A 15,724-nucleotide genomic window follows, 5' to 3' on the forward strand; every position below is an offset into this window, starting at 1 on the left:
CGTCAAAATGAAATTTGTAGAATTGAAAAAGAAAGCAAGGAAATGCAAGAACTAAAAGAAACAACTATTCTACTTTTGTTGAAATGAATTTGCAGAATTAGAAAGGAAAGCGAGGAAATTCAGAAACCGAAAGAAACAACTATTCTACTTTTGCTGAAATAAACTACTTAGCAGAATGTTGAGATTGGAAATAGAAAAAAGCAGTAATCACAAAATACTTTGATGCTTCGTCGGCAACAGTGGCAAAAATATGATGAGCACTAGTATTGCAACAATAATGTTGCAACTCCTGGGCTACCTACTTTACTCTTATCAACCCGATATTTCGTAACAAACGTGGAAGAAACGGTGCTGTATGCACAAGTACTAGTTCTTACTGCAGGCTATCACTTGGTCAGATGGCGCAAGATCATTAGAAGCTCAAGCCCACTTTTATGGATTTCAGAAGAAGCTTTATGTGCGATAAAAGAAATGAAAGCTTACTCTAGAGAGGCTACTCTAATTGGAGAAACGAGAAAGACTGAAATGTAAAGTAAACCTAGCAAACCCTACTTAACCAACTAATCCTACTTTTGCAGAAAGCACTATGAAAACCATGAAATGAATTCCATTACCTACTCAAGGAAGTAAACAACATCTATTCAAGCTATTTCTAGAAGTAAATGAGAAAAAAACATCTTTTTGGATTTTTATGTATTTTTATGTGAAATTGACATGCATGTATTTTATTGTGTGTGAAGGTGGAAGTGAATAGGTGGTGTTGAAGGCTGACTTTGGGGTTTGAGGACATTTTGGATGGTGTATATGGGTCCTAGGAGGTCTTGGGTGGCCTTTTGGAGGCTTTTCCCACACTCGGCCTTCAAAAGAAAGCCTACAGGAAAATCTATAGGAGGACGCAGGGGGTTTACAGGAGGTCTACAGGAGTTCTATAGGAGGATGCTGAGAGCAGTTTTGAAGGTTTTGAAGGTGTGAGAGTGGGTAGAAAGAGTATATGAAGGCTAGTATTATGTGTTAGGGTGCCTAGGGTTTACCAAGGATCACTAGGAGAGGGAAAGATGGTCGGGAGAGAGGAAGAAATCCTATGGAAAAACATAGAAAACTATGGTAGATTTGAGGTGAAATTTGGGGAGCCTGTAGGGAATAGATCAGGGAGAGAATGTGGTGGTTGATAGGTTGACCTGCTCTGAGAAGAAATCTGCTACAAAAGAACTGGCAGTCGAACATTGTGATCAAGCAAGCAAGGAAATTAAGTACATCAAAGAAATAGAATTTTGCATCAAGCTAATCTACATTATGAGCTATGGAAAGAAATGCTGAAAAATGATATAATGAGAGAAAGCATGGAAGAAGACTTATTGTAAAGACATAAATTAGCTTGGTGAAAGAGATCTAAAGCAAAGCATTAAACTTCTAACAAACTGCAACACTAGAAATCCTGTGGAGAAGGAAAATCTATTTTTTTGTGGCAGCAAGAGGGTCTTGGCCTTAGTTCACGGTCCCAAAGGGAGGAAAGGAGTCCAAGGCATTGTTTCTGGCCTTTTGTATCTTCTTTATATCACTATTTAACCTGCTATGGGAAATACAAATGGAAACAACCTTCTAAATCACCAAAAGAAACATATTCTTAACCAAGAAAGAAATTCATCGAACAAAAACTAATCCATAAACTGAAAAAAGCATATAAATACAAACAAGAGGAGCTTGGCTACTTGGATTGGGTCCTAACCCAAGAGCCTCAACCCTCTGAGATAACTCAGTGCTAGCTCAAGAAGAATCTCATCTTTATTATCGAAATAGTAATATGATTACATGAAATTGTCACCAAAAGTAAGCTCGAAGTTGAGTAGAGAAAAAATACAAAAAAAATCCAACCCCAGTGAGGCCCTAGGCCTCTTTACTTATACAACTAAAGCTCCCAACAGCTTCCTTAAAATCAGGGAGTCTTGGCTCCCAAAACTCGAGATAAACATAAGTTATCCTCCACTTGCTCGACTGCCTCCTAGTGCATTGATTTGGCTGTTTGTGCTCTGAGCTGCATGAAGGAGAATTCGAAGTGGGGAGTAATGAATGAGGGGGATTCCCTCCTATAAATCCTCTCCTTTTTCCACTTCAAAGTATTGCTGCCCATTGTCCATTGAATCTTTGACTTTGTCTTCAAAATTCAACAAAAAAGCTGCATTAAACACATATTAGACCTCATGGCATCATAAATAACCCAAATCATTCCATAAGCATAAATATAATAAAAAACATGCAATAAGCTAAGAGAATGGTTGATTTAACTATGTTAGGAGGCAAAATGAGCCCATATAATTACCCATTTATGGGGTGCACACTTGTATATCTTCCTCTTCTTTGATTGGGATTTCTACATCTTCTCTTATTATTTCTATTACAGATTTCACTCTTTAATTGCATGTCATCTCTAAAAATTTCCAATCTTCCTTACAAATGGTTGTTTCTTCTGCAATATTTAGAAGAATATTATCATACAGACCTAATTGAATGAAAAACAATGGTGTTGCATCATTCTTCCCGTTAGTGATAACTTGATCCGTTTATCTTGGTGTTGCATCATTATTCCTGTTAGCGATAAGTTGATCCATTTATCTTGTCTCATAGAATCATAGATTGCTTGATAGGGGGTTATTAATACCTTTCAAGCCTTCTCTTTAACCTCCTTCACTAATAAATGGACTAGTGGTTACTTCCTCTCACTTTAACGTTTGCTAGGCCTTGACAATTACAAGAAATTATGACAACTTTACTAGCAACGAGCAACAAATACATAAGCAAGCTACTAATCCTCTCTAAACAACTCTTTCATGAGCAGTGGCTCTCCAAATCATCGACCACCAGGATTGCATCCCTCTTCCTCTTGTTATGCTAACTAACAATGTAATGCAATAGTGACTTAAAGTGCATTGCAACAATGGCTCCAGGTGGCTTTTGATGACAGCTTTATAAATTAGTTAGTAAGCTCAATATAGGACTATTCAAAGTGTGGTGAACAATGACTCATTGTGGTGAATCTTAGCAGAGACAGCTTGGGATCCAACTACAAAAAATGGTGGCTCTATAGACTATGAACGCAAACTCTTATATACCTAATAATGGTGGCTCACGAGAAGCGACGATGGGTAGGCCTCAGTCTCTTGATGCTGTGGAAGATATATTGGATATGAATGACTCCTAAATAAACATTGTGACTCTATATATTATGGCTGTAGAATATAAAATAATATAACTCAAACAGGCTCTGATCACAATGATGACTAGAAAATAAATTTACTTGCATATGACAACTTGTAGGTTGCTCACGGTAATGACTACTGCAGTCAGGTTGCATGACACATATGATGGCTACAACTTACGGTGGAGGTCCTTGGATTATCTCTCCTCTTCTTAAGTTGGAATCTCTACAGGTTTCTCACCTGAATCTTTTGGTTGATGGGTTCACAAGCCCTCAACGAATGTTGGTTTTTGTTTATGGACCAACGGATAGAAAATTTAGTTTATGCACCACTCACAATATCCATGATTCTCATTGGAGGTGGCACATAATATTTAGATGACACACAACCTTCTTAACTGATTTAGCTATAATCCAATCTGATAGATGGACAAAGGGGGAAACGAACAATTAACACACTTAAAAATGAGTTGTTTTTCAATTGATTTATTCAATTGCTTAAAGGTATATGTCTTTAAAGTCTCAAAACCACTAAGAATAGTTATGTTCATTTTTAACTGACTCACATGACACACACATCATTGACACTTGACTGAAAACTAGATTTAGCTTTCTAAATGTAACCGAAACTTGATGACTTTAGTTCACATGAGAGATTATTCTCTAGCATTTTCAATCATTTCAATTAAGAATCATTTTGAAGCTAATTGCAAGCTAACAGTAAGACTTTTGTGATGTAATAGGATGAGGAACTACTTCGACACATGAGAAAATGGACTTACATAGGCTTTGATAATCGATGACCTAGCTTATTGGCTAGTCAATGGTTGATGCACTAGATCATTGGATGGTCAATGGATTATTAATAATTGATGCACTGGATAGGTGGAGTTCTCATAGTCAATGTGCCAAACTTTTGTCTATCGCCATGTTGAAAACAATAATTGAGATGATGCTAACATTAATAATTGAGGACTACCTCTATGGGGATCAATGACATTGGTCATAAAACTATATATTCATGTTGGGAATGGTTAAATAAATCAAACAAAAGTGTTTATTAGGTAACTTATACACAGTGACACATATGCACATGTGCAGTGATACAAAATTTTCACTAGCATTTTAGTTATATTATGTGATGACATTGAAGTGTTGCTACATCAAGGATCCAAAGCATGATGCGTAAACACATCTATGTTAAATGATAGCTTTATGATTCTTTCATAGTAATATCAATCCAATATGAAAGCTTGTTTTTACACTTTCATGATGGTTTTCATCATATAAAACTAGAACTAGAATACCAACCCTATACCTATTTGTTTGTCTGTCACAATTGCTTGGTCTTTCATCCATCAATTTGTGGGTCTAGTCCTCATACTCCTCCAATCGCCCCACCAACAATTTCAGTGAATGTGATGTTACCGATCCACAAGAAGAACATAATTCTGATCGTTTTGTAACTAACCTCCAAGGTAGTACATCATCATTCACTACTCAGAGTGTGAGGTGAAAAACATGGAAGGTGATCTAGAGACTATGAAGCAGATGTGAAAGAATGTGGAGAAGGCCTTGGAAACACTTGAATCCCATCATGAGCTATTGCAAAATTACTACAAGGCCCTATGCATCATGGAATCGAAATTCCCCATCTCTAAAGAAAAGGAACACATCCACACTTTGAACTTCACCTGATACAAGGTCTTCAAAAAAACAAAAGAACACATCCACACTTTGAACTTCACCCAGTACAAGGCCTTCAAAAAAGAAGAAGCCTTGCAACAGAACATTCACTTGGTGTAAGCCACCATGTCCTTCAATTTGGTTGCAATTCAAAACCACATCACTCTTTCCATAGATTGAAAAGATACCAATGGGATAAAGAAAGTGTGCAATACATTCCAATCTGCAAAAAGGTGTTTATTTTTAATGTATGTGTTGAGGATGAGGCTAGCATTGTACCTTTTCCTAAATAACATATTGTGTTTAGATGATTCCAAAGAGCTTGAGAGAAACCACTGTGCATGGATATTTGACTATGGTGTGTGTCATCACCCAATGGCAAGCAATAAACAACCATTGAAGTGTGTGCGTCATCACGAACTTCAGCCAACAAATCTCATTGATGTTTTTGAGAGTGGAAAAATTTGTGCCTCCTAGGCTCCCTTGGGGTTTCAAACTCTTCGACTACATGGAAACCTAGCATCCTCAAGCAGATATACCGACATATTATTATTAAATTTATGGTTTAATAAATTTGAATTCAAATATATAAAAAAAATTAGCCTCTCTCATTGATCCCCTTTAACAATTTTTTTTTTTTTTTTTTTTACCTCAAATATTTTGAAAGATTTCAATGATCATAATGGTAATTTTTCCTGATTTTCCAATACTTAGATAAAGAGAAATATCGGAGGAATTCTCAATTTATTTCAGGCCTCCCTCATCACCTTCCTAGGGGAGGAAGTTATGAAAGATTCTAAAATATTCTCCGCAATATATTTACAAGAAGTTTTGAAAATGGTTCTAATCACGAGTGGCAGTCTTTCACGATAGGTGAGTCGAAAGCAACATTAGAAATTTACAAAATGACATATTTTTTTTCAAATTTACATATGGTAGTAATATTGTGGTTGGTAAATAGAAAAATTTCATGAACATATTTGGCTCACAAATTTTTTAAGATTGGAAACAAGAAATTATAGTATGTGTTGCGAGCCATGCTTACCTTCCTTTACTCAATAGTTGGTTAATCTACATTAGCAAGTGGAAACATCAATGAAAATTCCTTGTTATCGCAGAGGATTATGAAAATCTATACAAAGTGAATAGAAAATGGCATGGGCATGTTGTTCTCATTCTTCTTTTTCCTGATCTACAGACAACACATCAATTTCGATGCCAATTTTGTGGTTAAGAAGTGCATTTGACATGCGTTGAGGTTTGAATTAGATTTTACAATCATTTTGTTCTATTTTTTTTTGTGATTCTAAGTATATTGGTCAAGTCTAATTCATATTAAATGTGATGTACTATCTTTTATGGGTTTTATCTCACACAATTAAGATATATAAAGAAGTAGTGACATGCCACCATGTAGTTCTTGTTTTCAATTTAGAACAAAAAACAGATATTTGATATATAACAATACATGATTTTAAGAAGGAAGATTTTAAAATATAAAAAAACATCATATTAAATGTGATGTACCATCTTTTATGGGTTTTATCTCACACAATTAACATATGTAAAGAAGTAGTGACATGCCACCATGTAGCTTTTGTTTCCAATTTAGAACATAAAATAAGGATTTGATATATAACAATACATGATTTTAAGAAGCAAGATTTTCAAATATAAAAAAAAACTAATAACGATGAATATTTGTAATACATTAATATACTACTTTACATATTAACACGATAATAATACATTAAAATATTTATAAAACATTAATTTACACATTAACACATTGAAAATATACTAACTATACATAATCTGTACATTAACATAAGTCACCTATAAAAGATTAATAATACATTAATTTACACATTAATACATTGAAAATATACTAACATACATCACATTAACATAAGTCACCTAGAATTGACAATGGTTACATAGAGTTAACATGGTCAATTATGGTCAACATGGAGCATATGTTAAATTATGGTCAACCAAAGGTATCATTTTTAACATGCCCATAGTCAGCCATAAGCATCATGCCCACAATGAACATAGGTGCCATGGCTAACCATAGTCACAATGGGAAATATGGTCTATCTATTGGTAAAAAGTGAGAAACAAAAGTCAATGAAATTGATTTTGGTTGACTATGTGATGCACTCTTGTTGTTAGTAGGGCTCTTAAAGCTGCGTACAAACTCTACTTGCCAAAAATCCTTCCTCAACTAGTGGTTATACAAAATTAAAGTTCCTATAATTTTGAATAAAGAACATTTTTGTTTGGATCCTCAGATTCTTCTCTTTGTTTTCATCCTTACACAAAGTTACAGTATGAAACACAATTTTCTTCCCACATACTCAACACTCAGATAGATTGTCTATATCTATGTTTATAACTTGACTAATTTAAGATCACATCGTTTACTTCATCAAAATAATGTGCATCCTTATAGGATGAACTATGTGTAACTAAATTCTAGAACTTGATTCCAGGCCCCTTGAATGGCCTGCTCTATTTTTCCATGGATTCTTTCCCCTTGTTGTGTAGAGAGGCGGGTTCTACAAACCAATATGACCCCAATGTGTAAGTATGTGACTTCCTCAAGTTTTACTAATGTCTCCGAATCTTAAATTATATATAACTTTTTAATCTTATTAATGTACTGTTATTAATTATTAAAATATAACTATGTATTTGAATGGACATTAAATTATGTCATGAGTTTAATAGTTTCTTTATCATATACGTGAATATGAATGGATCATAAATTTACTTTTAACATGTTTCTTTACCACATTAAATTTCTAAACTAGGTAAAATTTTAAATATTTTTACTCTTTACTAAAGCCAATGTCATTTCTTAAATCAAAAGAAAAATATTGATTCAACACAAACAATGAAATTATTTCTCCAAAATCTTTTAATATTTCTTTTAACTAAACATTTATAAATTGAATCTTTAATAGAAAAAGTCATATCTTAGGAATATATCAAAATCTTTAAAGACATACATATTTCCACATCAAAGTTGTAATATTCGAAAATATTAAGTTGATGTAGTTTTATTACAAATGTTTCTATCATTCCATGTAGAAGACATCATTACATCTAATATTGATATTATAATATTAATATTATATTTAATATTAATATTAATATATTATAATTATATTAATATTATTAAATTTAATTACTTTAGATTGACGAAATATTAAATTTAATATAATATTCAATTTGTTATATTATAATATATATTAATTTATCATGATATATGTTAATTCTAAATATATATGGAGGGAAGATCAAAGACATATGGTGATAAAGGTGGAGAGATAGGGGGAGTGACAAGAGAGATGAGGAGATACAATGAAGGAGAGGGAAGAGGAGGAATGAAGAAAGAGAGAAAGAAATGAGCAAGAGAGGGAGAGAATGGTAAGAGAGAGATAGGGGGAGACACAAAGATGAAGGAGGGAGAGAGATAATGACCAGGCTGGAGGGAAGAGAGATATTGACAAGGTTAGAGGGTAGAGAGAGAGAGAGAGGGGGGGGGGGGGGTAGAGAGGGAGGTAGGAGAGAAATGGAGAGGGGAATAACCAAAGAGAGGACTTCAAAGAGAGGAGGAGAGAGGGAGGGATAGAGAGATGAAGTTGTACGGGGAGAGAGGGAGTTAAGAAGAAAGACATAAGATTGAAAAGCTGAGAGAGAGAGAGAGAGAGAGTGTGTGTGTGTATGTTTTGGGGTGAGATAGATAGACAAAGGATGAGAGATAGAAGGAAGGGGGGTAGAAGGAGAGAGGAGAGAGGGAGAGAGATAGTGACAAAGTTGGAGGACAAAGAGAGAGGGGGGGATAGAGTGAGGTGGGAGAGAAAGGGACAAAGAGGAAGGAAGAGAGAGAAGGCATGAGAGCGAGAGAGGAGAGAGGTAGGGAGAAAGAGGGAGTTGAAGGGGGGAGAGAGGTAGGTAAGAAGAAATAAATAGAGAAAGAAATATTGAGAGAGATAGAGAGGGAGAGAGGAGATCAAGAGGAAATAAAAATAAAAGGGGTAGAGAGGGGGAGGGAGAGGAAGAGGGAGGGAGAGATAGATAGATATGGAGAAAGAGTGTGTATGATTTGGGGGTTATATATAGAGGCAAAGGAGAGGTAGAGGGAGGTAGAGATATAGATAGGAGGTAAGAGAGGGAAGAATAGAGAGATAGATAGAGGGATGGAGGGAGGCAGAGAGAAATATATATGGAGAGAGAATGTGTGTCTTTGGCGGGGGTGGGGGTGGTCGTAGGCGAGTGAGAAGGAGAGACAAATAAGGAGATATGAAGGGAGATATAGATATAAATGGGGGGGGAGAGAGAGAAGAATATTTCTTGCAGAACATGCATTGATTTCAGTGTAGATGATGATTTGTAATCATATTTGATTGCTTGCATTAGATGAATTGATTTTAGTGTAGATGTTGATTTCTAATTATATTTTATTCTTTGCACTAGATGCATTGATTTTAGTGTAGATATTTATTTATAATCCTATTTGATTTCTTTCTCTAGGTGCATCGATTTTAGTGTAGATGGTGATTTCTAATTCTATTTTATTCATTGGACTAGATGCATTGATTTCAATGTAGATGTTGATTTATAATTATATTTTATTGCTTGCACTAGATGCTTTGGTTTCAATGTAGACGTTGATTTCTAATCTTATTTTATTTATGGCATTAGATGCATTAATTTCAGTGTAGATGTTTTTTTTCTAATCCTATTTGATTGCTCACATTAAATGGATTGGATGTCGTTAATCTTGAGACTATAAATTATTAAAAATATTTTTCAATATTTGATGGAGGAGAGAGATGGGGAATAATATTTCTTGCACTAGATCCATTGATTTCATTGTAGATGATGTTTTCTTAGAATTCTATTCAATTTCTTGCGCTATATGCATTGATTTAGTGTAGATGTTGATTTCCAATCCTATTTGATTGTTTGCTCTAGATGTATTGATTTCAGTGTAGATGTTGATTTCCAATCCTATTTGATTGCTTGCACTTTATGCATTTATTTCAATGTGGATTTGGATTTATAATCCTATTTGATTATTTGCACTTGACGCATTGATTTTAGTGTAGATGTTGATTTCATTAGATGCATTGATTTCATTGTAGATGCCATTTTCTAATCTTATTTGATTTTTTACATTAGATGCATTATGTGTTGGTAAGCTTAATGATGTATATTATTAAGAAAAAATATTTTCAATATATATTTAGTAAATACCTAAAAAGACACTATTAAGAATTAATTAGCTGTGAGAAATTGCAATACCTAGAATTAAAAGGAAATAGATGTTCATAATCAATTCTCCTACAAAGTGAAAATTAGTCCTTAACGAGATCATCTCCCTTCTACATCACGAACTAATTACTAATATGCAATTACACATATTCAAAATATATTCAAAATTACTAATAGATAGTTGCATAAAATAATGTATTCATAATATTTAAAAGAGGAAAAAATATATTTATAAACATTCAAAACAAATCAAAATATTCTTGAAGGAAATAAATTATTTAAAACATTAGCAAAGAAAAAAATTATTTAAAGAGTAATCATGACACAATAAATTATTAAAACTACTCTTTATATCTACCTGGAGGGACACTTTTTATAATTAATTAATTGTAAGAATTTGTGATATCTAAAATTAAATGAAATAGATGTTCAATATTAGTACTCCTGCAAACTATTGACAAGATTGTCTCCCATCTTCATCACTAACTAATTATTAATAGACAATTACATACACATATAAAATCAATATTGGAGAAAAGAAAGAAAAACAATTTTTTTTTTTAAAGAAAATATATTGCTCACTAAAAAAATGGAAAAACTGAGAAAACCTACATTGTACACTTAATTCCATTTATGTGTTGCTCAAAATCAATATTGAAGTGAAAAAAATATCCAATGTAATTAAGCCTGTTTCGTCATTTAATGAAAAAAATTTCTCACTGAGAAGAAGAAGAAAAAAACTCAGAAAGTTATACTCGTCACTAGTTGCTAGTTAAGCGTTTGTATCTTGATAATAATATTTTAAAATATGAGGTCAATTAACCGATCAAAATTCAAGTATATATTCTAGAATAAGCATTCCAGGATTTTTATTTTTAAATTTAAAAATTATATGTAGACGAAATGGATTACATGTTTGTGAATATTTTCTTAATAGTCTTCAAATCAACAATTTGGACAAATGAAGTGATACAATTTTAGGTGGCCTCGTCAGTTTTTAAGGTGCTAAGAGGAACCTTTTCAGTTTATGACGTTTCTGATAACATGTTAAACATGATTTGCTTCTGAATTTCTTAAAGGTATATAGTTATCTCAAAACACTTAAGAAATAACTATGCTAATTTTTAGCTGACATAGATCATTGACACCCGACTCATAGTTCAATTTCGCTTTCTAAAAATAATTCAGAATAGACTTGATGACTTGAATTCACATAAGAGATTATTCTCTAAAAACTCCATAATCTTGACCACTAGTGCTTGATGGCCTATGTCTCAGCTAAGCTTACAATACTTGAGACCAAGTCAAAAAAGTAGTGTTGGTGCAGGTTATCCTATGCTAAATTTTCACTAACACACATCATTGGCACCTCACTCATATTTGAATTTCAAGGTGATTGGGCCTTTTTATATGATTCTAGATATGAAGACTTTAAGGGCAAGTTAAGGAAAATATGGTTAGGGCCTTATGTTATAGAGAAATGTCATGATAATGGTTCAGTGCAGATTATAACAATAGATGCAGAGACCATTCCTTTACCTTTTAAAGGGCACACACTGAAAGTTTACAAGAGGCCATTATCAAAGCAAGAGTTCACTGATGGTATCAATAAAATAGTGATGGTGGTGGAGCAAGTTTCAGCTCCTGCCTCATCAAATCACTGAGAGAAAAAAGAAAAATAATGACTCAGGTGAAAACGTCCATGAGGCACCTGAGTCCAACTATTGGGCTAAAAGCCTCTTGGGGCGACCCAATGGTGTAAAAAAAAAACAAAAAAAAGGAGAAAATGGAAATCTCTGGGTTAAAACCTCTCTTGCGGTGCCCAGGGAAAATAGCTAGGATGAAAACCTCTTAGAGGCAGACTACTTGTTTTGAAAAAGAAAAGAAAAAAAGTAAAAATCATGAAAATTTCTATTTGCGGGTAAGCAAGAAGGGCGATCAGAGAACAAATGAGGATAAAAAAGGAACCTATTTCACTCACATTTTTATTTTTCCACCCATCATCATTCATCACTCCACCATTTCTTTCAATTTTTTCACTTCTTTACTTCAGTTTACAAGGGGACTGTGTTTTCTATAGGATCCCCTGTAAACCTACAGGATGATCCTATAAGAATTAGAATGGCTCGGGAATCCTACAGCAAGTGACCCTAGGGCGAGAAAATAACCTGCCATGTCAGAAACAATAACATCGCTACATCACCACTTCATTACCATACCTATCTCCACTTTCATCACCCCTACATTCACCATAAAAAAAATATTAGTTTAAAAAAAAAACCACAGTCTTCAAGACAAAACATAGGGAAAAAAATGAAACAGAGAGCAAAAGGGAGTGCAACACCTGCATATTTCTCATTCTTGACAATCCTAGTATTCCTCTCAATCCATGTCATCATCTTTAAGATCCCAGCAGAATAAATGATTAGAAATTCTGAGGGAGAAGCAGCTACAGGACATCCTATAGGAAATCCTATAGCAGCGTATCCCACGAATACAAATCATGATTGCAGCAAGCTTCTAGCGTGAAGATCTAAGGGTAGAAGGAGCTCCAAAGCAGAAGCAACAACATCATCTTCAACACCAGGTACCTGCACATGAACGGAATCATCATAGAGTAATAAAAAAAGGAAGGAGAAATAGCATGCAACCAACACACAACAAGCACCTCAGGTCTTCCACAACTGTAGCAAGGTTTTAACACCACAAGTAAGTATCGCGCTTCACTCTCTGATTTTCGTAATGCAGTCATAATATGCAAACGTTACGAGTAGGTTGGTTTATAAGTGAAAGGTGGCTAGTTAACTTGGCCACCTTCCTTCAGTCGATGAAGACAAAACAGTTGGTCCTCCCACACGTGGCAACATTCAAGTCAAAGAAAGAGAGGAGAAGGACAAAAGAATTTAAGTATATGGATGCATGAACTGGGATTTGATTACGAGGAGAGGGGAATGGTGAGGTGGTAGTGGGGACCAATGGTCCAAAAATAGAAAACATACCTCCACTGCCAGCACACCACCTCATGTAACTCGGCCAGAAGAGGAAATAATCATTGATCCCCTTGCACTCATGCATTGATTTCCTTGAGGCTCACTATAGAAAAGTCTCTCTCATACCCAGGAAACCTATAGAAGAGGAAAATTCCACCTTTCTCCTGCACAGGAAATCTTACAGGATTTCACAGTAATCCTACAGGATACAGACAGACAGTCTAAAGAATTGGCCAAGAAGAGTTTCAAAGGGGAAAACACGAGGGTTGGCCACAAAAAACACTATTAGGAGGTAGGCTCTATAATTAATTCCCTTTTTCAAAGAGAATTGAATAGAAAATCCCCTAGTATTGAGTGAATTTGGTAGCTGTGTAAGGAAATTGTCTCCACAGTTTTTTCAGTTATTACTTATTTATTTAAAAATTGTATCAACCATCTCAGCTCCTCAAAATTCACCAATAAAATGACTGGGGGATTTAATATAAAGGAGCCCATTAACATTATGAGAATCCACCAACACCCTCAGGTGTTAGAAATCTTCGCAAGGCATAATTGGATGGGGCATTTTGAAAAACTAAGAGGGTGTGATGATGAAGTGGCCCGAGATTTTTCTCTCTCCCTCATTCCACTCACCAGAGTCCATGCCACTGTTGTGGTGAGAGGCCTCTCCATAGATCTCACCCCTGAACTCATAAGCAAAATTACCACACTTCCCCTAAGAGTGCCTTGGAGAAAGGAAGACAAAGGAGATAGCCAGATTGCCAAGAAAAAGTTCTTTTTGGAGAAGAGCCCATTGAGGAGAAAAATGGAGTAAGGAGAGCAAGCCTACCATACCCATCAAATGAGGTGAGGTACCACCTTACCAAATACATATCATGTGAGGGTAGGTATAGTGTGGTTTACAGTATCACTTTAGGTTTCTTGAAGAATTGAGGTTTGGAGAAAAAACACCTCCTCACCACAAGCTGAGCATACCATATTTCCTTCTGCAATCACTGATAGATATGAGTATAAAGGTGTAGGAGGGAAACCACCAATAGTTAGCCCACCATGGGTTAATAAGAATCATCATAGAATATGCCATCCATAACCTCAGAATTCCTATCCAATGGGAAATTTGCAGATACATGCAAATAGAGGAAGATATTAAAGCCCTCACATATGACATTAGTCCTACTATTAGTGAAAAGGATGACGAAGAAACTGAAGTAGAAGGAGAAGAAATAGAGAGGGATGAATATGAGATCAATGAGGAGGAAGAAGAGGAGAAAGAGAAGGAAGGTGATGACGAAACAAAGGACGATGTCAAGGAGGAGGTTGATAAACAAGATGAGGACATAGAAGGAGGAGAAGAGGGGAAAAGCATAGAGGTAAAGGGCAATGGAAAAGAGGGGTAGAAGAAAAGGAGGAGTCAACTAGGGTGTCTCCAAAACCCATAGAGAGATAAGCAACAACTACCCTCACTGCTCTTAGTACCCCTATCAAACAAAAAGGCAAAAGACAGAGGCAAACCCCCTTATATTTTGGAAACGAGGAAAAGCACAAGGATAAGGCAGTGTTAACCCCAAACTCCAACCAAAATTCCCATTGTAATTGAGGACTCACCTAAAGAGGAAGAGAAAATTCCTCCTCCTAAGTCTCCTATCAGCTATGTGAGAAGGCCTATAATTAGATCCACCTCCTCCAAAGGAAAGGAAATCCTATAGGATACATAATAGGACCTACAAGAAGCAGAAGCAATCCTATAGGGGACACTACTAAACCTATAGGAGACATAAAATTGGACAAGGAGGGAAGCCTACAACAAGAAACCAAAGAAGGGAACCTAGAGCTAAGGGAACCTAGCCTCAACCTAACCTTGACTCCTAATATAGATTTATTGGACGGGGTAGGGTCATTCCACAAAAAATTTATATTCCATTATTATTTAAGCTTGAGAAGGAGAGAGCCAAAACTCATTAATGGATGCAGATTGCCAAATCCAAGGGGGTGGGAGACATTGGTCACATGGAGGAGAATCTCAAAGAGATGGGTAGAGAGCTAAGTAGATTTAGGAATAGAGAGGCCATGATGAAAAATCAGTTAGAGACAGAAAATACATGGTTGAAAGGACAATTGTAAGAAAGAGATAATCAATTGGCATGCATGGCCAGTCTCTCTTTGGAAGTAATCCAGTGCAGGATGCCAGCTAAATCCTATGCCCTATACCTTAAGGAATAGTGGCTATAGTTCCAAATCAAGACCCTAGCACAAAGAGGAACTTTAACATTTCAGGACTATAGACTGTTCATTGATCTTTCTGATCAAAGTACATTAGAAGATAGGGCCGAGATGTCTAAGTTTTATTTTCATAACATGGACTTAACATACATGAATGCATGGGACACTAATTCCAAGATACGATATTTACAGTTGATGGCTTTGGCATCATGGATGAACCATGAGGAAGAAAGGGCTGTAGAAATGAAGAAGATATTGGCAAGAGAACAAACAAAGACTCTTATGATCAGAGCTAAGAAGTCCAATCCAATGGCCCTCATCATTACACATAATTTAATTGCAAATGATC

The 15,724-nt window shown here is 35.1% G+C and overlaps 1 protein-coding gene across 1 annotated transcript in view; it reads left to right on the forward strand.

The window, feature by feature from the left end:
• LOC149159045 (WUSCHEL-related homeobox 12-like) overlaps positions 1–14,552 on the forward strand; it is a 31,360-nt gene extending 16,808 nt beyond the window's left edge. Inside the window, exon 5 of the mRNA XM_089434170.1 lies at positions 14,279–14,552. Within this exon, the coding sequence (XP_089290296.1) occupies positions 14,279–14,552 (274 nt within the window). The remainder of the gene's footprint in view (positions 1–14,278) is intronic.
• The last annotated feature ends 1,172 nt before the right edge of the window (positions 14,553–15,724 follow it).

This window comes from Pinus tabuliformis, chromosome 5_2 (genome assembly GCF_031772625.1).
Source record: "Pinus tabuliformis cultivar Carrire ecotype Pingquan chromosome 5_2, CPIR1, whole genome shotgun sequence".
Taxonomy (NCBI): domain Eukaryota; kingdom Viridiplantae; phylum Streptophyta; class Pinopsida; order Pinales; family Pinaceae; genus Pinus; species Pinus tabuliformis.